At 45.5% G+C, this 25,782-nt stretch overlaps 1 protein-coding gene across 3 annotated transcripts in view; it reads right to left on the reverse strand.

Moving 5' to 3' along the window:
* orc3 (origin recognition complex, subunit 3) overlaps nt 1-25,782 on the reverse strand; it is a 276,501-nt gene that overhangs the window by 6,627 nt on the left and 244,092 nt on the right. For all 3 annotated transcript variants that reach the window (XM_072499784.1, XM_072499783.1, XM_072499786.1), the window contains 2 exons: nt 23,602-23,718; nt 7,874-7,953 (listed from right to left, as the gene is read on the reverse strand). In XM_072499784.1, the coding sequence (XP_072355885.1) occupies nt 7,874-7,953; nt 23,602-23,718 (197 nt within the window). The remainder of the gene's footprint in view (nt 1-7,873; nt 7,954-23,601; nt 23,719-25,782) is intronic.

A 25,782-nucleotide genomic window follows, 5' to 3' on the forward strand; every position in this document is an offset into this window, starting at 1 on the left:
GCAATAAAATTACTGTGAAAATCCCCTAGTCGCCACATTCCGGCGCCTGTTCGGATACACGGAGGGAGAATTCAGAATATCCAAATTACCCAACAGCACATCTTTCGGGACTTGTGGGAGGAAACCCACGCAGACAAGAGGAGAGCGTGCAGACTCTACACAGACAGTGTCCCAAGCCGGGAATCGAACCTGGGACCCTGGCACTGTGAAGCAACAGTGCTAACCACTATGCTACCGTGCACTTGCGGACTTTGTCTAATTACATCACTGCTTTCCAAATGGCGTGCTTTGAAATCCCTGTTTTCTCTCTTTTTGAATAGCGGACTTACATTAGCTACTCTCCAATCTTTAGGAACCATTCCAGAGTGCAAAGAATTTTGGAAAATGACCACCAATTTATCTACTATTTCTAGGGCCACTTCCTTAAGTACTCTGGGATGAAGATCATCAGGACCTAGAGATTTATCAGCCTTCAATCCCATTAATTTCACCAAAACCATTTCTTTACTAATTTCCTTCAGTTCCTCACCAAAACTTGTGTTTCTCAGAACTTATACGTTATCCATATCTTCCTTTGTGAAGACAGAAACAAAGTACAAATTTAATTCCTCAGCCATTTCTTTGTTCCCTGTTATGAATTCCGCCATTTCTGACTGTAAGGGGCCTATCTTCACTTTTATCAATCTTTTTCTCTTTACATAACTCTAGAAACTTTTAGTCAGTTTTTATGTTCCCCGTTAGCTTACTTTCGTACTCTATTTTCCCCATGTTAATCAATCCCTTGGTCCACCTTTGCTGAATTTTATCCCCATCTTAATCAATTCCTTGGTCCGCCTTTGCTGAATTGTAAACTGCTCCCGATCCTCCGCTCTATTGCTTTTTCTTGTCAATTTGTATGCTTCTTCTTTGAATCTAATACTATCTTGAATTTCCCTTGTAAGCCAGGGTTTTGCCACAGTTCCCTTTCTACTCTTGCGCCAAATAGGAATAAACAACTTCTGGAGTTCACCCATTTGTTCTTTGAATGCCTGCCCTCTATCGTTCCTTTCAGTAATGTTTCCCAGTCCATCATAGCCAACTTGTGCCTCATGTCATCAGTTACCTTTATTGAGATTCAGGACCCTGGTCTCAGAATCATCTACCTCACTGTCCACTTGATAACTAATTCTATGATAAATTGGTCATATCCCCAAGGGTTCTCTCACAATGAGATTGTCAACTAATCCTTTCTCATTACACAATACCCAGTCCAAGATGGCTTGTTCCCTTGTTGGTTCCTCAACGATTGGTCCAGAAAACCATCTCGTAAGCACTCCAGAAATTCTTCCTCTATTGTACTGTGACTAATTTGGCTCAGCCAATCTTAGTGTTGGGTGGTGTTTCTGGGTTATGGGGATAGGGTGGAGGTGTTGACCATGGGTAGGGTGCTCTTTCCAAGAGCCGGTGCAGACTCGATGGGCCAAATGGCCTCCTGCACTGTAAATTCTATGATAATCTATATGCAAATTAAAGTCCCCCATAATCACAGATGTTCCTTTATCACATGCATCCCTGATTTCCTGTCTAATGCTATTCCCAACATTACCACTACTGTATGGTTGTCTGTATACCACCCCACAAATGTTTATGTCCTGTGGTGTTTCGTAACGTGATCCATAGATTCCACATCGTCTGTGCGATTATCTTTCCTCAATATTGTATCAATATCTTCTTTAATCAACAATGCAACTCCACCATATTTTCCTTTCTGTCTGTCCTTCCTAAACACTGAATAGTCCTCAATGTTTAGTTCCCATCCTTGATCACCTTGGAACCATGGTCCATTTTCGGCGCATTTAGCGGAGTCTTTCCCGGCGCTTCCAGCGCTGAGAATGACCCCACTATTAAACGGGACTCTGCTTCTTTCTCGGGCCACGAAGAGGAACGACCTTCCGAGGCCGCATTAAAAATCATTTCCTGCCCAACGAGCTTAGGACATCATCTCTCGACCACCCTCCACGCCCCGATGGCCTCTGGAACCCCCCCCTCCTCCCCCATTGTACTAATTATGGAGTCCTTGAGCCCTCCCCACCTCATAAGAGCAGGGCACCCCCCCGGTCCAATCACCGGCCTGGGCAAAATGCCACCTGGACACCCTGGCACTGCCCGCCTGGCAGAAGAGTGTCCCTCGCAGGTCCTGTGCTCTCTGCTGCCCGAAGGTTAGTGAGAGCCTCGCACTCCCTTTATTCTCTGCTCCCAGAAGGGTGTTCCTTGCAGGTCCGGTGCTCTCCGCTGCCTGAAGGTGAGGTGGTTGAGTACAATTCTGCTGCTGCTGATGGCCCACATTGCCGAATAGATGCCCAGTCTTGAGTTGCTAGATCTGTTCGAAGTCTATCCCATTTAGCACAGTGGTAGTACCACACAACACAATGGAGGGTATCCTCAATATGAGGGGCTTTGTCTCCACAAGGACTCTGCAATGGTCACTCCTAACGATACTGTCATGGACAGATGCATCAGTGGCAGGTGGGTTGGTGAGGATGAGAATTAATATGTTTTCCCCTCTTGCTAGTTCCATCACCACCTGCTGCAATACCAGTCTAGCAGCTGTGTCCTATAGGACCCGGCCAGCTCAGTCTGTGATGGTACTAGTGAGCCATTCGTGGTGATGGACATTGAAGTCCATATTCTGCGCCCATGCCACCCTCACTGCTTCCTTTAAGTGGTGTTCAACGTGGAGGAGTATTGATTCATCAGCTGAGGGCGGGATAGTGCGTGGTAATCAGCAGGAGATTTATTTTACCATGTTTGACCTGTTTGAGACTTCATGGGGTCCAGAGTCAATGTTGAGGACTCACAGGATAACTCGCTCCCAACTGTATGGTACTGTGTTGCCACCTCTGCTTTGTCCTGTCCCACCGCAGGTCAGACCCGGTGATAGTGGTGTATGGGACATTTTCTGTAAGGTATGATTCCGTGAGTATGACTATGTCAAGCTGTTTCCTGACTAGTCAGACAGTCCTCCCAATTTTGGCACAAGCTCTCTGATATCAGTAAGGAGGACTTTGCAGGGTCGACAGGGCTGGGTTTTTTTGTGGTCATTTCTGGTCTAAATACTTCTTAAATGCTATGAGGGTCCCTGCCTCCACCACCCTTTCAGGCAGTGAGTTCCAGACTCCCATCTGGGCGAAAAAGCTTTTCCTCACATCCCCTCGAAATCTCCTGCCCCTTAGGTCATTGATCCCATACCAAAGGGGAAACGTTTATTCCTGTCTACACTCCTGTAGGCCAGACCAGGTAAGGACAACCGGTTTCCTTCGCTGAAAGATATTAGTGAACCAGTTGGGGTTGTACGACAATCATTGTTAGACTTTTAATACCAAATGCTTTTTTTAATTGAGTTTAAATTCCACCATCTGCTGGGTTCCCAGAGCATTACCCTGGCTCTCTGGATTAGTAGACAGCGAAAATACCAGCACACCACCGCCTCCCCAGACAACTGCATTGGGCAGCACGGTAGCACAGTGGTTAGCATAGTTGCTTCACAGCGCCACGGTCCTAGGTTCGATTCCCGGCTTGGGTCACTGTCTGTGCGGAGTCTGCACGTTCTCCCCGTGTTTGCATGGGTTTCCTCCGGGTGCTCCGGTTTCCTCCAACAGTCCAAAGATGTGCAGGTTAGGTGGATTGGCCATGATAAATCGCCCGTAGTGTCCTAAAAGGTTAGGTGGGGTTACTGGGTTATGGGGATTGGATGGAGGTGTGGGCTTGGGTAGGGTACTCTTTCCAAGAGCTGGTGCAGACTTGAAGGGCCGAATGGCCTCCTTCTGCACTGTAAATTCTATTACTCTATTGATTTAAACCAGGCATCATGGTCAAGGCATTGCTCTGAGGAATGAACCAATGAATGCTGCTACTTATTTTGTTTAGCTAACACGGGCGCAGAGTGTGTACATATCCCTTCTGTTTGCAAAGAACAGGGCCCTGAGTATTAATACATGTAGCTTCCAGTACATGCAAGTGCACCATACTACAAACTCAATTGACAATCTTAAATTGTCAACATAATTCTTAGCACACTGAGGATTATTTAGCAAATGTTGTCCAATCATAATCAGTGACCCCTCCCATCCGGCTTACTCACTCTTCCAACTTCTTCCAATGGGCAGGAGATATAGAAGTCTGAGAACACGCACAAACAGACTCAAAACAGGTTCTTCCCCGCTGTTACCAGACTCCGAAACGACCTTCTTATGGACTGCATGAGATAAAGATGCATGGCATTAAGGGGAAAGTAGTAGCATGGATAGAGGATTGGTTAATTAATAGAAAGCAAAGAGTGGGGATTAATGGGTGTTTCTCTGGTTGGCAATGAGCAGCTAGTGGTGTCCCTCAGGGATCAGTGTTGGGCCCACAACTGTTCACAATTTACATAGATGATTTGGAGTTGGGGACCAAGGGCAATGTGTCCAAGTTTGCAGACGACACTAAGATAAGTGGTAAAGCAAAAAGTGCAGAGGATACTGGAAGTCTGCAGAGGGATTTGGATAGGCTAAGTGAATGGGCTAGGGTCTGGCAGATGGAATACAATGTTGACAAATGTGAGGTTATCCATTTTGGTAGGAATAACAGCAAAAGGGATTATTATTTAAATGCTGCTGTGCAGAGAGACCTGGGTGTGCTAGTGCATGAGTCGCAAAAAGTTGGTTTACAGGTGCAACAGGTGATTAAGAAGGCAAATGGAATTTTGGCCTTCATTGCTAGAGGGATGGAGTTTAAGACTAGGGAGGTTATGCTGCAATTGTATAAGGTGTTAGTGAGGCCACACCTGGAGTATTGTGTTCAGTTTTGGTCTCCTTACTTGAGAAAGGACGTACTGGCACTGGAGGGTGTGCAGAGGAGATTCACTAGGTTAATCCCAGAGCTGAAGGGGTTGGATTACGAGGAGAGGTTGAGTAGACTGGGACTGTACTCGTTGGGAATTTAGAAGGATGAGGGGGGGATCTTATAGAAACATATAAGATTATGAAGGGAATAGATAGGATAGATGGGGGCAGGTTGTTTCCACTGGCGGGTGAAAGCAGAACTAGGGGGCATAGCCTCAAAATAAGGGGAAGTAGATTTAGGACTGAGTTTAGGAGGAACTTCTTCACCCAAAGGGTTGTGAATCTATGGAATTCCTTGCCCAGTGAAGCAGTAGAGGCTCCTTCATTAAATGTTTTTAAGATAAAGATAGATAGTTTTTTGAACAATAAAGGGATTAAGGGTTATGGTGTTCGGGCCGGAAAGTGGAGCTGAGTCCACAAAAGATCAGCCATGATCTCATTGAATGGTGGAGCAGGCTCGAGGGGCCAGATGGCCTACTCCTTCTCCTAGTTCTTGTGTTCTTATGACCTGATTAATACTACGACCCTGTATGCTTCACCCGACGCCGGTGTTTATGTAGTTACATTGTATACCTTGTCAGAATGTAGAACATACAATGCAAAAGGAGGCCATTCGGCCCATCGGGTCTGCACCGACCCACTTAAGCCCTCACTTCCACCCTATTCCCATAACCCCTCCTAACCTTTTTTAGTCACTAAGGGCAATTTATCATGGCCAATCCACCTAACAGCATGTCTTTGGACTGTGGGAGGAAACCGGAGCACCCGGAAGAAACCCACGCAGACATGGGGAGAACATGCAGACTCCGCATAGACAGTGACCCAGCAGGGAATCAAATGCCCTATTATGTATTTTCTTTTTATCTTATTTTATTTTCATGTTCTTTAGCACAGGGCTAAATCACTGGCTTTGAAAGCAGACCAAGGCAGGCCAGCAGCACGGTTCAATTCCCGTAACAGCCTCCCCGAACAGGCGCCGGAATGTGGCGACTAGGGGCTTTTCACAGTAACTTCATTTGAAGCCTACTTGTGACAATAAGCGATTTTCATTTCATTTCATTTAATGATCTGTTTGAGCTGCTTGCAGAAAAATACTTCTCACTGTAAAAATGAAACTGTACCTCGGTACATGTGACAATAAACAGATCCAAATCCAATCGCAGAATCACATCTACCGTTGGACACGTGTTCTGAGTTTTACAAGCACTGCCTGGATGGGTATAGTCTATACCTTACTCATTGTGAACTTTGACTGGGACATTTGTTGGATACAATCCATCAGTCTTTGGGATGTATGGCCTACACTGCAACTGAAATATACCGCATTACTTATTTGTGTGATAGGCAGAATATAGTTTTGGCTTGACAGCAGCAGCCCATTAGTGGTGATTACCACTTGTGTTGCTCACCACTTGTGTTGCTCCCGCATGGTGACAGCGTGAAATCAGTTGCTCAAATTTTTGAGATGCCTTGCCCTTCCAGGATAATCTGACATAGACTGGACACTTTTTAGGGCCAAAATCTTAGGTTCTTATGGATAACAGAAATGAAGATAGTGAGCTCCATCTATTATGCAGCAAATTGAGACTCGCAAACAAGCAATGAGGTAATGTACAAGCAGTTCTAGCACCGTGTCACACATTTCGTAGTGTCGTGTCTATATCCGATTCTCTGTTTGGCTTGCCCTTTTCCTCCCCCTCTGTATCTCAATCTATGTTCCTGTTCTCTCTACTAACACGTCTGACTTAATCAACAGGAGGTTTTACAATGACAAGGTGATTCATACTCACATCCATTATTGAAAGTTGAAAAATAGTCATTACTTCAAAACAAAAGCTGGTCACAACATTAAATTAGAAAATGGGCTAGATCATAGAATCTCTACAGTGCAGAAGGATGCCATTTGGTCTATCGGGTCTTCACCAGCCCTTGGAAAGAGCACCCGACCCAGGCCCACACCCCCAACCTATCCCAGTAACCCCACCTAACCTTTTGGGGCATGGTCAATCCACCTAACCTGCACATCTTTGGACTGTGGCAGGAAACTGGAGCATCCGGAGGAAACACACGCAGACACGGGGAGGTAGTGTAAACTCAACCCCGACAGTCACCTTGGAATTGAACCCGGGTCCCTGATGCTGTGAAGCAGCACTGCTAACCACTGTGCCACCACTAGATTTTTTTTAAATGGAGAAGTTTTAACACTGGGGGCAATTGATTTGAACTGCCGATGTGGTTTTCGAGATGCTAGATCACTAGTTAGTTTCGGTCTAAAGATCTGAAGCACGTAGTGTGTTAAAAACAAACGCCGGCACCTCCCCCAACAAAATCATGCCTGATGGTGCCTTTCATAGTGGATTGTTACTGGATCTTTCAAACAACCAACAGACTATCTGAATTATTAATTACTAATGAATTGTCAAAAATTCCAAACTCTGGGGAGGATGAGTGGGCAGGGGCATCAATGGAATATGAAAAAAAACCAAGCAATTTTACTCTCCACCCTGGCACCTTCCACTCTCACCTCTAAACAATACTGACGCAGCATCTCAGAATCCTTTCTCTTTCCTGAAGCCGGAGACAAACAAAACATCTGTTCAATGCCTCGTGGTTCAGACAGAACTCACTGGCTTTGTGTTACTGAGTACAGTTATTTGAAGAAGTCTTTTGCACAGCACTATTCAATGTACTGAATTCCTCCCATGTATGTCCACTTCATTCCAACCAAGTATTCAGGTAGGTCTGGCTTTAGTAATCAGATAGAAATGAAACACTTGACCAGCTACAACAGCATACCATCCTTCAATCAAATACCGATTTGAGGCAAGTGCCTGAATTGGAGGGGCCAAAGAGCGTGTGCTGACCTCATTTCACTCCCATAAGCTTGGTAGTCCAATTTTACAACTGTCATTTTAAAATTCTTTTGTGACCTCCCACTCATTTTGGCTGCCATTCTAACCTATCAGCAGCCACGTTAACAATAAAAGAATTGATTGGCACGTAAAGGATACTGTAGAACTTCATCCACCTGTCCATTACGCATTTTGTCTGGGTCCTTCCCTTCTGCAGCATTAACCACTGTAACAAATGCCTAGAAATAGAGAGAAAAATGTGGTTCAAGTAACAGCAACAGCACAGAATATTCACAAAACTCAAAGGGGTCCATATAAGGGGTCAGAAATAGGAAAGGAGCAGTCACCTTGTTGAGAGTTTTCTATAGGTCCCCCAATAGCAGCAGAGATGTGGAGGAACAGATTTTGGAAAGATACAGAAGTCACAGGGTAGTAGTCATGGGTGACTTCAACTTCCCAAATATTGAGTGGAAATTCTTTAGATCAAAGTTTGGATGGGGTGGTGTTTGTGCAGTGTGTCCAGGAAGCTTTTCTAACACAGTATGCAGGTTGTCCGACCAGAGGGGAGGCCATATTGGATTTGGTACTTGGTAATGAACCAGGGCAAGTGATAGATTTGTTAGTGGGGGAGCATTCTGGAGATAGTGACCACAATTCCTTGACTTTCACTTTAGTAATGGAGAGGGATAGGTGCGTGCAACAGGGCAAGGTTTACAATTGGGGAAGGGTAAATACGATGTTGTCAGACAAGGACTGAAGTGCATAAGTCAGGAACACAGGCTGTCAGGGAAGGACACAATTGAAATGTGGAACTTGTTCATGGAAAAGATACTACGTGTCCTTGATATGTATGTCCCTGTCAGGCAGGGAAGAGATGGTCGAGTGAGGGAACCATGGTTGACAAGCGACGTTGAATGTCTTGTTAAGAGGAAGAAGGATACTTATGTAAGGCTGAGGAAACAAGGTTCAGACAGGGCGCTGGAGGGATACAAGATAGCCAGGAGGAAACTGAAGAAAGGGATTAGGAGAGCTAAGAGAGGGCATGAAAAATCTTAGGCGGGTAGGATCAAGGAAAACCCCAAGGCCTTTTACACATATGTGAGAAATATGAGAATGACTAGAGCGAGGGTAGGTCCAATCAAGGACAGTAGCGGGAGATTGTGTATTGAGTCTGAAGAGATGGAGAGGTCTTGAACGAGTACTTTTCTTCAGTATTTACGAATGAGAGGGGCCATATTGTTTGAGAGGACAGTGTAAAACAGACTGGTAAGCTCAAGGAGATACTTGTTAGGAAGGAAGATGTGTTGGGCATTTTGAAAAACTTGAGGATAGACAAGTCCCCGGGCCTGAAGGGATATATCCAAGGATTCTATGGGAAGCAAGAGATGAAATTGCAGAGCCGTTGCCAATGATCTTTTCATCCTCACTGTCAACAGGTACCAGGGGATTGGAGAGTGGCGAATGTCGTGCCCCGTTCAAAAAAGGGAATAGAGTTAACTCTGGGAATTACAGGCCAGTTAGTCTTACTTCAGTGGGAGGCAAAATAATGGAAAAGGTACTGAAGGATAGGATTTCTGAGCATCTGGAAAGACACAGCTTGATTAGGAATAGTCAGCACGGATTTGTGAGGGGTAGGTCTTGCCTCACAAGTCTTATTGAATTCTTTGAGGAGGTGACCAAACACGTGGATGAAGGTAAAGCAGTGGATGTAGTGTACATGGATTTTAGTAAGGCATTTGATAAGGTTCCTCATGCTAGGCTTATGCAGAAAGTAAGGAGGCATGGGATAGTGGGAAATTTGGCCAGTTGGATAACAAACTGGCTTACCGATATAAGTCAGAGAGTGGTGGTGGATGGCAAATATTCAGCCTGGATCCCAGTTACCAGTGGCGTACCGCAGGGATCAGTTCTGGGTCCTCTGCTGTTTGTGATTTTCATTAATGACTTGGATGAGGGAGTTGAAGGATGGGTCAGTAAATTTGCAGACGATACGAAGATTGGTGGAGTTGTGGATAGTGAGGAGGGCTGTTGTCGGCTGCAAAGAGACATAGATAGGATGCAGAGCTGGGCTGAGAAGTGGCAGATGGAGTTTAACCCTGAAAAGTGTGAGGTTGTCCATTTTGGAAGGACAAATATGAATGCGGAATACAGGGTTAACGGTAGAGTTCTTGGCAATGTGGAGGAGCAGAGAGATCTTGGGGTCTATGTTCATAGATTTTTGAAAGTTGCCACTCAAGTGGACAGAGTTGTGAAGAAGGCCTATGGTGTGCTAACGTTCATTAGCAAAGGGATTGAATTTAAGAGCCGTGAGGTGATTCAGCTGTACAAAACCTTGGTACGGCCACATTTGGAGTACTGTTCTGGTCGCCTCATTTTAGGAAGGATGTGAAAGCTTTGGAAAAGGTGTAAAGGAGATTTACCAGGATGTTGCCTGGAATGGAGAGTAGGTCTTACGAGGAAAGGTTGAGGGTGCTAGGCCTTTTCTCATTAGAACGGAGAAGGATGAGGGGTGACTTGATAGAGTTTTATAAGATGATCAGGGGAATTGATAGAGTAGACAGTCGGAGACTTTTCCCCCGGGTGGAACAAACCATTACAAGGGAACATAAATTTAAGGTGAATGGTGGAAGATATAGGGGGGATGTCAGAGGTAGGTTCTTTACCCAGAAAGTAGCGGGGGCATGGAATGCACTGCCTGTGGAAGTAGTTCAGTCGGAAACATTAGGAACCTTCAAGCGGCTATTGGATAGGTACATGGATTACGGTAGAATGATAGGGTGTAGATTAATTTGTTCTTAATCTAGGACAAAGTTCGGCACAACATCGTGGGCCGAAGGGCCTGTTCTGCGCTGTATTTTTCTATGTTCTATAAGAATGTCACAGTATTTTGCACAGTCCATCCACACAGCCATTTTCAATGCAAGCCTTAATATAGGCAACTCCTGCAGAAAAAATTAAGGTATAAGGTGAATTTAGCTTGTGAGACATTAAAATGGAAGGCTTGTTATTACCAATGCAGTCTGTCCATCATGGACTAACAGTGATGAATTCACTGACACCGTTCTTCGGGTGTGCAAATAACAATCGCTACATCTTGATATGTAACATGTTTCAATGTCAATATGGCAGGATTTTCAAAATGTAAACATGACGCAGTAATAAATACAAAGAAAATTCAAAACTATCTACAAGCACATTAAAACAAATTAAAAGTAATAACAGGACAGCTCTGAACTACAACATGATGGGAGCTCTACATATTGCATCATGGTGACTGGATAAAATGCATAGGCACATTTCCCCACACAATGCAGAAACTTTAATCTGGTTCCAAGTCAGGATGGTGTCTGGTTGGAAGGGAACTTGCAGTTGGTGGTGCCCCCTGTGCCTCCTGCCTTTAACATTTTAGGCAGTGGATGTTTTGGATTTGTAAAGTGCTGTCCAAGAAGCCTTGGTGAGTTGACCAACTACAACAGTCTACCATCCTTCAATCAAATACCGATTCTAGGCAAGGACCTGAATTGGAAGGGCCAAAGAGTGTGTGTGATCTAATTTCACATGGTGAATAACAAACCTTTCAGTCATTAAATATTGGATCAACAGCTGCTCCCCCATAATCCAGCTTGTGTCTTTATTTGCCCAATATCTAGGGATAGAATATCATGGCTCATGGGTTGTGATACTAGCAAAATGATACATTTTCAGCATCCAGTGAGTGAGCATTCTTTGTCACCATTCCTGGGTTGTAATATAGTTTTCCAAAAATCAGGCAGAATAAAGTTTCTATTCCACTCAATATTGCCATTGAACTGAATTGTAGACCACAGAAATACTTTGCTGAAATAGGGAAGCAGCAGTTTAATCAACAAACGGAAGGTAGATAAATGAACAGTGATACAATGAAACAGTGATATTTACACTCGTTCAGACATCAAACAGGCCCGTCTTCTTTTCTCTGTCTAATATCACTTCAGAATACCAATTTATGTAAGGTGAAACCCAATCCAACAGAGCTCTCTGGTAAAATGTCCAGACTTGCATAACACAAACAGCCCTTTGGATTTGGATTTTGTTTATTGTCACGTGTACCGAGGTACAGTGAAAAGTATTTTTCTGCGAGCAGCTTAACAGATCATTTAAAAGAAAATACATCATCGGGCAACACAAGGTACACAATGTAACTACATAACACTGGCATCGGGTGAAGCGTACAGGGGTGTAGTGTTAATGAGGTCAGTCCATAAAAGGGTCGTTTAGGAGTCTGGTAACAGGGAAGAAGCTGTTTTGAGTCTGTTTGTGCGTGTTCTCAGACTTTTATATCTCCTGCCTGATGGAAGAAGTTGGAAGAGTGAATAAGCCGGGTGGGAGGGGTCTTTAATTATGTTGCCCGCTTTCCCCAGGCAACGGGAGGTGTAGATGGAGTCAATGGATGGGAGGCAGGTTTGTGTGATGGACTGGGCTGTGTTCACGACTCTCTGAAGTTTCTTGCGGTCCTGGGCCGAGAAGTTGCCATACCAGGCTGTGATGCAGCCAGATAGAATGTTTTCTATGGTGCATCTGTAAAAGCTGGTTAGAGTTAATGTGGACATACCGAATTTCCTTAGTTTCCTGAGGAAATATATGCGCTGTTGTGCTTTCTTGGTGGTAGCATCGACGTGGATGGACCAGGACAGATTTTTGGAGATGTGCACCCCGAGCAATTTGAAACTGCTAACCATCTCCCCCTCGGCACCATTGATGCTGACAGGGGTGTGTACAGTATTTTGCTTCCTGAAGTCAATTATCAGCTGTTTAGTTTTGTTGGCATTGAGGGAGAGATTGTTGTCGCTACACCACTCCACTATCTCCCTCCTGTATTCTGACTTGTCATTATTCGAGATCAGGCCCACTATTGTCGTATCGTCGACACACTTGTAGATGGAATTGGAACAAAATTTTGCCACGCAGTCGTGTGTGTACAGGAGGGAGTATAGTAGGGGGCTAAGTACGCAGCCTTGCGGGGCCCCGGTATTGAGGACTAAAATGGAGGAGGTGTTATTTACTTTGACTACTATCTGCAAAGTTTGCATTCACTGCCAAGAGAAATGTGTAAGAAAAAGCATCTGCCCATTAAGTTGCCAATCATAGAGGGTAACAACCACCTAAATTGTTTGGAAAGAGCTTTACATTGGCTAAAGATACACCCTATACAAAGAAAGGTGGTTGTGGTGGTTGGAGATTAATCATCTCAGCTCCAGGACATCACTACATCCTCAGGGTAAGAGTCCTAGGCACTCCACAGAAGTGCCAGCCAATGACCATGTCCAACAAGAGAGTTTACCACCTCTCCTTGATGGGTTACCATTGACCAGACTAATTACATAAATACTGTGGCTACAAGAGCAGGTCAGGGGCTAGTAATTCTGCAGTGAGTAACTCACCTCCTGATTCCCCAAAGCCCTGTCCACCATCTACAAGGCACAAGTCAGGAGTGCTATGGAATGCTCTCCTCTTGCCTGGATGAGTACAGCTCCAACAACGCTCAAAGAGCTCGATACCACCCAGGACAAAGCAACCCGCTTCATCAGCATCCCATCAACACCTTAAGCATTTTCTCCCTCTATCACTGCTGCACTGTGGCTACAGGGTGTCAGGGTGTACCATCTGCAAGATGCACTCCAGCCACTCACCAAGGCTTCTTGGACAGCACTTTACAAATCCAAATCATCCACTGCTTAAAATGATAAAGGCAGGAGGCACATGGGTACACCACCAACTGCAAGTTCCCTTCCAGCCAGACACCATCCTGACTTGGAACTATCAAAGTTTCTGCATTGTCACTGGGTTAAAATCCTGGACCTCACTTCCTAACAGCACAATGGATGGACCTAGACCACAAGGAATACAGCCATCCAAGAAGATGGTTCACAACCATAATCTCAAAGGGCACTTAGGAATAGACAATAAACATTGGTCTTACCAGCAACGCCCACACCCATGACTGAAAGGAAAAGCCTTCAAAGGACTAAATCGACCATCACCAATTAAATTCACTGCAGTCTATGGCATCATCTTTGTAATATTCCTCTTGCCGGTTCAGTAACTGAAGACCATACCAGGCAAATGGAATAAAATGACACCATAAGTAGTAGGAAATTCCAAAGTAATTCTGAGCAACAAACTGCACAAGATTGTGGAGACTAAATGGCCTCATGGGGTGATTAATCAATTCGCACTTCAGGCTGCTATTGCATGGGGTAAAGCAAACATATACCTTCAGGAAAATCAAGCAGACAACAATCTATCTCGATCAAATGGCTTTCATTTGAAAAGAATATTGAATGCTGATTCTAGCAAATTCGTAAATACAAATTTTAAAAAATTCAACTGAGGCAAAACAAAATGCCACAATGAGATGAGGAACAAACACCCCAACCATACTCAAGCTTTTTCTATTGACTATTGCCGAAAATAAAAACTGTTGGTAAAGGGGGTAACATATTGGTATCAGTAAAAGATTGCCTGGCTAACAGGAAACAGATGTTGCTAACTTTCCGTTGGTTCAATTGCTCTGTTTTATTACCTTTGCTCTCGAGTCGCCAGGTATCTTTATGATACCGCCACGAGGTTCAAGTCCAAGTGATGATCAATAACTCAATACACCGATTAGTAAGATTCAAATCAAAGCACATTTATTATACACAGTAGTCGCTACTGCTGTACATCGTATACAATGTTGGGTGCGCGGAAGGGCCATGGTGGTGTCTGGAGGGTGCAGGGTTTTCGGCAAAGTTGAGGTACTATTTACTCACTGGGGCTGGAGAGGTAGCTAAATTGGTTTATTCATGTGGGGAGAGGGGTCCGGACAATGAGGCGACAGTCTGATCGGCGCCAGGGGCGCGAGCTGCCGGGGTCAGCATGGGTCAGCTGACTCTCGGGAGCGTAGTGGGGGGTGAGCAAGTGCTCAGCTGGTGCTTGGCAGGGTATTTTGGGTCATGGAGCTGTTGGGGGGGGAGGGAGGGGATGCTGCTTTGCTGACAGAGGAGGTATCAATTTTGGGGTACCAATTGGCTCCCTGTGGGGGCGCTCGAGGAAGCGAAGGGCTCGAGGTTGGCCAAAAAAGGGCGATGGCTAGTTGGCGGGGGCGGTGTTAGCCGCCCGCCCAGGCTGATCACGTGGAATGTAATGGGTTTGAATGGGCCGGTCAAAAGAGCGCGCGTGTTCGCACATCTAAAGGGGTTAAAGGCACACGTAGCAATGCTTCAGGAGACACATTTAAAGCTCGCAGATCATACGAGATTGAGAAAGGGATGGGTAGGCCAGGTGTTCCATTCAGGGCTGGATTCGAAGACCAGGGGTCGAGGCTGGGAGAATTGTGGCAGATAAGGGGGGCAGCTATATAATGGTGAGTGGAAAGTGGGAGGGAGTCCGGGTGGTGTTTGTGAACGTCGACGCTCCGAATTGGGATGATGTGGAATTTATGAGACGCATGCTAGGCAAAATCCCGGACTTAGATTCACACAACCTGATCATGGGGGGAGACTTTAACACAGTCATTGACCCCGAGCTGGACCGGTCGAAGTCCAGGACAGCGAAGCGACCGGCAGTGGCTAAGGAACTGGAGGGTTTTATAGAGCAGATGGGGAGGGGGGGGGAAGGAATGGATCCCTGGAGGTTTGTGCGGCCGAGAGCGAAGGAGTTCTCTTTTTTCTCCCACGTTCATAAGGTTTATTCCCGCATAGACTTCTTTGTCTTGAGCAGGGCGTTAATCCCAAAGGATGCGGGGACAGAATACTCAGCAATCACAGTCTCAGACCATGCCCCGCACTGGGTGGACCTGCGGCTGAGTGAGGAGAGAGGGCAGCGCCCACTCTGGAGACTGGATGTGGGGTTGCTGGCAGACGAAGAGGTTTGCGGGTGGATTAGCAGGAACATCCAGGATTACCTGGAAACAATACAGGTGAGGTAGCAGTGGCAACGGTCTGGGAGGCTCTGAAGGCAGTTGTCAGAGGGGAGCTCATCTCAATTCGATCCCATAGGGAAAAGAGAGAAAGAGCGGAGAGGGAGAGACTGGTGGAGGAGGTACTCTGAGTGGACAGGAGATGCGCGGAGGCCCCCGAGGCGGGGCTACTGAGGGAGTGGCGGAGTCTGCAGGCGGAGTTTGAACTGCTGACCACAGGGAAAGCGGTAGCACAGCTGAGGAAGGCAAGGGGGGCAGTCTATGAGTACGGGGAGAAAGCGAGTAGAATGCTGGCACACCAACTGCAAAAGAGGGAGGCGGCCAGGGAAATCGGGGGAATAAAGAATAAGGAGAGTAACACGGTCTTGGATCCAGTGGGGGTGAACGGAGTCTTTACGGAGTTCTATAGGAAACCATACGAGTCGGAGCCCCCGTCGGGAGCGGAAGGGATGAGGCAATTTGTGGACCAGTTGAGGTTTCCAAAGGTGGAAGAGGACCTGGTGGAGGGGATGGGGGCCCCGATTGAATTGGAGGAGATTGTCAAGGGTATAGAGGGCATGCAATCGGGTAAAGCCCTGGGGCCGGATGGTTACCAGGTAGAATTCTATAAGACATTTTGGGAAATATTGAGCCCACTCCTGATGAGGACCTTCAATGAGGCTAGAGAGAAAGGAATCCTCCCCCCAACAATGTCACAGGCCTTGATCTCACTCATTCTTAAACGAGGAAAGGACCCGGAACATTGCGGGTCATACAGGCCGATTTCGCTTTTAAACGTGAATGCCAAATTGCTAGCTAAGATTCTGGCCACAAGAATTGAGGATTGCGTCCCAGGGGTGATAGAGGAAGACCAGACTGGGTTTGTTAAAGGCAGACAACTCAATACCAATGTCCGGAGACTTTTGAATATTATTATGATGCCCTCAGAGGGAGGGGAGGTGGAGGTGGTAACAGCGATTGACGCAGAGAAAGCCTTTGACCGGGTGGAGTGGGAGTACCTGTGGGAAACACTGGGGAGGTTCGGGTTTGGGGAGGGCTTTATTGGCTGGGTGAAATTGCTGTACCACGCGCCTTTAGCAAGTGTATGTACAAGCCGGCTGAGGTTGGGGTACTTCGAGCTACACAGGGAAACGAGGCAGGGGTGTCCCCTTTCCCTGTTACTATTTGCCCTAGCTATTGAACCGCTAGCTATGGCGCTGAGAGCCTCGAGGAACTGGCGGGGACTGGTTCGGGTGGGTGTGGAACATCGGGTCTCGCTATACGCGGATGATTTGCTCCTGTACATTTCGGACCCTGTGGAGGGGATGGGGGAGGTTCTGCGGATCCTGAGGGAATTTGGTAGTTTTTCAGGGTACAAACTGAACATGGGAAAGAGTGATTTGTTTGTGATCCAGGCCAAGGGGCAGGAGGAGAGGTTGAAAGCTGCCGCTCAGGATGATGGAGAAAAGTTTTCGTTACCTGGGTATTCAGGTGGCCAGGAAATGGAATGCCCTGCACAGGCACAACCTGACCCGGTTGGTGGAGCAAATGGAAGGGAACTTTAAAAGATGGGACATGCTCCCACTGTCACTGGAAGGGAGGGTACAGACCGTGAAAATGACTGTCATCCCCAGATTTTTGTTTGTCTTTCAGTGCCTCCCCATCTTCATCCCTAAGGCCTTTTTTAAGCGGGTGAGTAGGATCATTTCGGGCATTGTGTGGGCGAATAAGACCCCGCGAGTAAGATCGCTGTTGGAGTGCAGTTTGGGGGGGGGGGGGGTGGCGCTGCCGAACGGTCGCTACTACTACTGGGCGGCCAATATAGCTATGATTAGGAAGTGGGCGATGGGGGTGGGGGGGGGGGGGGCGGTGGGAGCAGCTGGAGGCGGCTTTGTGTAAAGGTACTAGTCTGGGAGCTTTGATAACGGCTCCTTTGCCGTTCTCGCCGACACGTTACTCCACAAGTCCGGTAGTGGTGGCGACACTGCGGATCTGGGGACAGTGGAGGAGGTACAAGAAGGTGGAGGGCGCGTCGGTCTGGACCCCGATATGTAACAACCACAGGTTTGTCCCGGGTAGGATGGATGGTGGGTTCCAGAGCTGGCAGAGGGCAGGCATCAGAAGGATAGACAGAAGCTTTCCCAGTTTGAAGGCACTAGAGGACAAATTTAATCTGCTGCCAGGAAACGCCTTTAAATATCTGCAAGTACGAGCCTTCCTGAAAAAACAGGTAGTGGCCTTTCCGACGCTGCTGCCACTGAGGATACAGGACAGGGTGGTCTCCGGTACCTGGGTGGGGGAGGGGAAGGTGTCGGGTATCTACCAGGAACTACAGGAGGTGGAGGAAACCCCGGTGGTGGAGCTCAAGGGCAAGTGGGAGGAGGAGCTAGGTGAGGAGTTGGAAGCGGGTCTGTGGGCAGAGGTCCTGGGCAGGGTTAATTCCTCCTCATGATGTGCCAGGCTCAGTCTAATTCAATTTAAGGTGGTCCACCGGGCACACATGACGGCAGCGAGAATGAGCAAGTTTTTTGGGGTAGAAGACAGTTGTATGAGGTGCAATTCAATTTAAGCCCTGCAAACCATGTCCACATGTTTTGGGCATGCCCGGAGCTTAGAGTGTTCTGGCAAGGGTTCGCGAGGGCAATGTCCAAGGTGCTTAACACGCGGGTGGTGCCGAGTCCAGAGATAGCGATCTTTGGAGTGTCAGAAGACCCGGGAGTTCAGGGGGCGAAAGAGCCCGGAGACGGATTTTATTAATGTGGAGGGACTCGAAGCCCCCGAGTGTAGAGACTTGGATTAACGACATGGCTGGGTTTCTCAGCCTCGAGAAAATAAAGTTTGCCTTAAGAGGGTCCACGCTGGGGTTCTCTCGGAGGTGGCAGCCGTTCGTCAACTTTCTCGGGGAAAATTAAAATGTCAGCAGCAGCAATCCGTAGGGTGGGGGGGGGGGGGGGGGATGAGTGCTTCATTGGGATGGCGTGGGAAGACTGAGTCGGGTGGGGTAATGTCTATTTAATTGTTATTGTATATTCTCTTTTTGCACTATGTTAATGTTCACTCTAGTTTGTTTTGTTATTATGAAATTATTATGTTTTATTATGAAAAATTCTGCAAAACCTTGATAAAAATACTTTTTTTTTTAAAAAAGGAAACAGCGAGTAGGCGTAAATGGTTGGTAGGATATAACGAGTGACGTGCCACAGGGATCAGTGCTGGGCCTCCACTTTTTACAATTTATATAATAATAATCTTTATTATTGTCACAAATAGGCTTACATTAACACTGCAATGAAGTTACTGTGAAAAGCCCCTAGTCGCCACATTTCGGCGCCTGTTCGGCTACACAGAGGGAGAATTCAGAATGTCATTGGGGATTCTGATAATTCTACTGATTGTTAGAATCTGTAATATCTCTGGTTTATTCCATATTCACTTTTCAAAGGGTCAGTTTAAATTTCTGTTCAACAATTATCAATTAAAGTAACCGACGAACAGGAAAGCAGTTGTGAGAAATTATACTTGACAAATTTATTACTTTAGGGTGCTGCGAAGTAAGGAATTTTCTGCTTTGAAGAAATAGTTAACAGCATTGAGTTTAATAGTGTGAACTTAGGATGACACCTAATGTTTAACGAAACCATGTTTTGTTTTAATTAATCTGAACCGGAGGGGAACCTTTATTTTCTGATATCTCTGGGGCTTGACCAGAGAAGGTGACTTTATTTGTGGAAGAAATGTGATATTTGTTTGTAATGGCATGTAAACTCTGAGGGGCCTAGAGGAAAGGGGGTGAAATGTTGTCTTCATTATATGTAGCTCTAGTTACAGAGGTGGGGGTGACACAAGCTGATTTGTAGAATATAGCCAGGAGAAGTAGTGAATTTGGATAATCTCCAAAAGAGGAAGTTCCGAATAATGAAAGACTTGAGGTATCGTCGATGTTGAGGAATTGTGATCTCTGTTGGCACAGTGATGCGAAGGATTCTGGGGTATGACTCCTCTAGACACACTTCAACATCACTTCAAAACCAAAGGTGAGAGACTTTGGCTGTGTTGACAACATTAAGGACCCCTAGGATCTTAGGAGATGAGAAACTTCTCTGTTGTCTTCATTGCTTCTTGTTCAGTATATGTGAAATCTTTCTTAATAAATTCTGCAGGATTTATAAAAACTAGTTATTTGTACCTTGTAGGTCTAGCACGATTGAGGACCCTAGTGTTAGAAATTAAGAATTTGGGCCTGAAGAGTTTTATACCTTGAAACCCTAAACCTTACGGGGTAAAGGGACAGACGATATGGATGCGAAATTTGCTGATGACACAAACCTAGGTAGGAAAGTAAATTGTGAAGAGGACATAAGGAGGCGGCAATGGGGCATAGATAGGTTAAGAGAGTGAGCAAAGACCTGGCAAATGGAGTAAATTGAGGAAAATGTGAAATAGTCCATTTTGGCATGGAAAAATAAAAAGGAAGCATATTATCTAAATGATCAGAGATTCAGGTGGATAGGAGTGTTCTGGTGCACAAATCAAAAGGCTTGTATGTCTTAGTTGGACAGGTTAGACTTGTTTCAAAACCTAAATTCCGCTGGAGTTTAGAAGAGTGAGAGGCGACTTGATTGAAACATACAAGATCCTGCGGGCCTTGACAGGGTGGATATGGAGGGGATGTTTCCTCTTGTGGGAAAATCTAGAACTAGGGGTTACTGTTTAAATATAAGGGGTTGTTCATTTAAAAAAAACATTTAGAGTACCCAATTTTTTTTTTTCAATTAAGAGCCAATCTAGCGTGGCCAATCCACCTAACCTTGCACATCTTTGGGTTGTGGGGGTGAAACCCATGCAGACATGGGGAGAATGTGCAAACGCCACACGGACAGTGACCCAGGGCCGGGATTCGAACCCGGGTCCTCAGCGTCGCAGTCCCAGTGCTAACAACTGCGCCACATGCTGCTCCAGGGGTTGTTCATTTAAGGCAGATTTTTTTTTATCTCTGAGAGTTTTGAGTCTTTGGAACTCTCTTCCTCTAAAGGCAGTGGAAGCAGATTCTTTGAAAATTTTTAAGGCAGAGCTAGGTAGATTCTTGATGAACAAGAGAGTGAAAGGTCCGCGGGGTAGGGCAGGAATGTAGGGTTGAGGTTACAATCAGATCAGCCATGATCTCATTGAATGGCAGAGCAGGTTTGAAGGGCCGAGTGGCCTACTCCAGCTCCTAATTTGTATGTTGCAGCAATGGAAAAACAGTGATTTGCTTGATCACCGTTTTTCTATTGCACATTGCTGGTGATACCCATGGAAGTGGAGGAAACATACCCATTCCCCCAACCACCCCACCTTTTTTCGTCAATGTTCCTCGCTCCACAAGCACTCTGCTCCGTGTTGAGATTAGGTTCCATTTCAGGCTACCGAATACATGCAACATCTCATCACTCAATGTCCTGAGGTGAGCTTCCAGAACAGGCCACTGGATAACAATCAAGAGCGGAAATCCTCCTTTTCCCTAACCCATACAAAACTGCAGCAGCATTGTTGTAGCCCCCGCTGAGATACCCTAAATCAGCAAAGAGCAACCACTCTGCATTAATTCACTGAATCATCAGGAAGTTATAAAAATATTTAAAATTAAATAGCTCATGTCTACATTCTGAAACTGAAGCCACATAACATCCAATAGACAAAAATAATAGGGATCTCACACATTTTAATAGGACAGGAATTCAAAGGGAATGCAGTCTAGCTCCTTCTGTGGTAGAGGAAGTTAGAGCGAAATGGTTACCTTTCCCTTGAACAGACGTTCCCACCATGAAACATCAGTGGATTTCATTCAAAAATATGTTGAAATTTTTTTTCAGAAAAAAAATGTAAAGTTTCTATTTTGGCCTCTAATGGTTATACCATTGTCATTAAATTATGATCTTAGCATACATGATACAAATCTAACTGAAGTAAAATCACAGATGTCGGGAATTGTCAGTAGCTTGACCTGCAGCCATTACACTGATGAAGTTTAATGTTGCCTGTGGACTACAATCGAATCGGAGAACTTCAAGTATTAAGTTTGCGCAAGCTTAAAATTTCTGATTCTATTTCCTAACTCTAGTTGCCAGATGGAATTGAATTCCCTCGGAGGAAACTAATTGGATCTGCTCCTCTGCAGATGTTTTTACTGTTTCCTAGGTTAATAAAACTCAGAATGTACACTGTGGCTCCAAACAACTGGACTGCTCCTGGGGTCTAAAGGTCAGTCCAAAGCCGAACAGAAATACAAAGAAAAAACAAACAACACTCTTGTTTTCACAGCTGAGATGGACAGCTCTTAAAGAAGAATGTGACAGCTGGTCAAGTGATCCCAGCTCTCAGGATGGAAGCAGTAATTTGTTGCCATGACAATAACCATCATAAAACCTCACATAAACCCCTCCAGTTTGATGAGCATTAACCGTAGGTCAAAATGGGTCTGTTTTGGTTAATGCATATGCAGCTGTGTCTGGTTAAACTCCTCTTATGCAAGCAGAATTCTGCTCAACTTGCATAATGTACAAGGAAATCTCCTCTAAAAATAAAAAAATACATCAGATTAAAAGGTGCACAATTTAATTTGTTTTCACCTGATGGAAATGGGAATACTAATTAGATAAATATGTTGTCCAATGACACCTGGTCAGAGCCATTATATTGAAATGCAGGCAGGCAGCAGTCCTGTGGGATGTCCCTATTTCCTTGTGGAACAAACATTGAGGGTTCTTTATAGTATCTGTCTTTAACCTGGAGTGGGCAGAACTGCCTAGGTTCAGGGCATGCCGAAGCAATTCCCTTTTCCCCTCCCAATCTTTTTGCCTTGGCCGTCCGCCGCGAACCTGTTCTGACGGATAGTTTGAAATTATTTGCAGTCCTCTGGCGTAGAGATAGCAGAGAAGAGGAAACGGTGAAGTACAATTTCCACATGAGGCTATATGGACAGGAGATGCTCTCAAACTACTTCATACTGCGCCCAGCTTCAAGCTGCTCATAGTTCTGGTTCAAATATGCTGGACAGTAATTGGGAGTGTGAACTCTCTGATGGGTCCGCACACCCCTCCATCACCTTTCCATCTCGGAGCACAAAGGCCGATTGTAGCATTCTCACAGTTTCAGGCTGAGGTTTCTAACACAATACAGCCCTCCTCCCAAACAGTTACTGTGCATATGACTACATGACAGAGGTTCGAGAAGGCAGCTCACCAACACCACCATCTCAAAGTAAATTAGTGGCGGGCAATCAATACTGGCCTAGCCAGTGACACCCACATTCCATATATTCATTTTTAAAACGTATAGACCCAGGAATTCATTGTCCGGTATGGCTCAGTGCTACACAGAAGGAACTAATCATCACTTTTAAGAAAGTTAAATTATACCCCTGGAAAGATGAGGCAACATTAAAATTAAATTAGAGAAGTCAATAACAATTAGGGAAAATAAAAAGCATATACATGTTTCTTTAAACTGGCATGTCAAGATAAACAAGACCACTAACATAATGCATCAAATCCTAATATCCAAGGTTCATGCAAAGTATATACTGTGCAACTTTGGAAGAGGAGACCTGGCAAAGATCCAGTGGACACAGTTTATATATCACAAGTGAGATAGCTTGCTAACAACACAAAAGTCAGATAAAAGTCATGCACTGTAATTCTATATATGTGAAATAATTCCTGGGTTTGACAGCCCATTGGCAGCTTATGCATCCAGGCACTCCAGGCCATACAATCGAGGAAACTCTTTCCATTTGATTCTACTATATGTGCTAACAAGCCATGTTCAAGTTTTGTGGGCCTGGAAGTTAGGGCTGAACTATTAGTATTTATATTTCACCGGCGAACACCAAGATCTATCAGTATATTAACCTAGCTTGAAAGATGTGCAGTTTAATGGTCTGAACTTAAAGAATACAAATTCTAAACAACATAGAGAAAGAAAACCCTACCTGCAACCAGTCGTATAGGTTAATCAACCGTCCACACTCCAGGTGAAGTTTATAGACTATACATATATCAGGTGCTGTATTGGTAATGGTCCCTCCCTCGCTCCTCAAGACTTCATTCTGTTCCATTGCAAAAGAGTAAAATTAGGTTAATTTTTATGAACAAAAGGTATAATGATAGTATTTGTGGAATGGAGAGAACAGGTTTAGGCCATTAGAGCCAGATGACTGATGCAATTGTCTGCATTTTCCTATCCCACTGGGATAAGGGGGGAGGGTGGAGGGGGGAGGGGGAAGGGGGTGGGGAGAGACTGTTGCTGCCTACCCGGTCTGTCCTGGCTCCCCTTTGGCCGTATCATGCATACAGCTTCCCTACATGTGAATGTTGGAGGAGCCCGGCCTTCTACTTTGAGAGGATGCTGCAGCAAAGCTCATGTGTGAGATGTGAAACCCAGGTCAAGGCAGTGGTAGGCAGGGATCAGTGCTGGGACCTTTGCTCTTTGTAGTAAAATAAATGATTTGGAGGAAAATGTAACTGGTCTGATTAGTAAGTTTGCAGACGACACAAAGGTTGGTGGAATTGCGGATAGCGATGAGGACTGTCAGAGGATACAGCAGGATTTAGATTGTTTGGAGACTTGGGCGGAGAGATGGCGATGGAGTTTAATCCGGACAAATGTGAGGTAATGCATTTTGGAAGGTCTAATGCACGTAGGGAATATACAGTGAATGGTAGAACCCTCAAGAGTATTGAAAGTCAAAGAGATCTAGGAGTACAGGTCCACAGGTCATTGAAAGGGGCAACACAGGTGGAGAAGGTAGTCAAGAAGGCATACTGCATGCTTGCCTTCATTGGCCGGGGCATTGAGTATAAGAATTGGCAAGTCATGTTGCAGCTGTATAGAACCTTAGTTAGGCCACACTTGGAGTATAGTGTTCAGTTCTGGTCGCCACACTACCAGAAGGATGTGGAGGCTTTAGAGAGGGTGCAGAAGAGATTTACCAGAATGTTGCCTGGTATGGAGGGCATTAGCTATGAGGAGCGGTTGAATAAACTCAGTTTGTTCTCACTGGAACGAAGGAGGTTGAGGGGAGACCTGATAGAGGTCTACAAAATTATGAGGGGCATAGACAGAGTGGATAGTCAGAGGCTTTTCCCCAGGGTAGAGGGGTCAATTACTAGGGGGCATAGGTTTAAGGTGAGAGGGGCAAGGTTTAGAGTAGATGTACGAGGCAAGTTTTTTACGCAGAGGGTAGTGGGTGCCTGAAACTCGCTACCGGAGGAGGTGGTGGAAGCAGGGACGATAGTGACATTTAAGGGGCATCTTGACAAATACATGAATAGGATGGGAATAGAGGGATACGGACCCAGGAAGTGTAGAAGATTGTAGTTTAGTCGGGCAGCATGGTCGGCACGGGCTTGGAGGGCCGAAGAGCCTGTTCCTGTGCTGTACATTTCTTTGTTCTTTGTTTGTTCTTTGTAGGCGGAGATGCTTACAGCTATCTGGGGGAGTTGAAATGTGTATGTGAGAGGCTGACCGAGTGAGTCTGTGTGAGTGTGGGGGGGGTGAGTGTGTGGGGGTGAGTGTGAGAGTTTGAGTGAGTGTGTGGGGGTGAGTGCGAGAGTCTGAGTGAGTGTGTGGGGGTGAGTGCAAGAGTTCTGGGTGGGTGTGAGTCTACCTTACACCCAATCTCAGGTTTCTCACTCACTCTCGCCCCACTCACCTCCCCACCCACATACGATAAGCCCCTCACATGCTGGTCATTTCTTATTGCTTACTCTTTTTTTAAAAAAAATGTAACAATTTATTGCTGTCGCATTGTCTTAATTAGCTCAGAAATAATTTCTTTCCTTAAAACCCCAACTTTTTCTTAAAATATTCAGTTTATTATTCAGTGGCGACTGGGGGCTTTTCACAGTAACTTCATTGATGCCTACTTGTGACAATAAGCGATTTTCATTTCATCTGGGGACCCAGGTTCAAATCCCACCATTGCAGATTTCAATAAAAATCTGTAATTAAATGATGACCACGAAACTTGCCGACTGTCATAAAAACCCATCAGGTTCACTGAAGTCCTCCTTTAGGGGAGGAAATCTGCCGTCCTTACCATGTGACTCTCGATCCACAGCAATGTGCCCTCTGAAATGGAGGGCAATTAGCGATGGACAATAAATGCTGC

Source organism: Scyliorhinus torazame, chromosome 4 (genome assembly GCF_047496885.1).
Source record: "Scyliorhinus torazame isolate Kashiwa2021f chromosome 4, sScyTor2.1, whole genome shotgun sequence".
Taxonomy (NCBI): domain Eukaryota; kingdom Metazoa; phylum Chordata; class Chondrichthyes; order Carcharhiniformes; family Scyliorhinidae; genus Scyliorhinus; species Scyliorhinus torazame.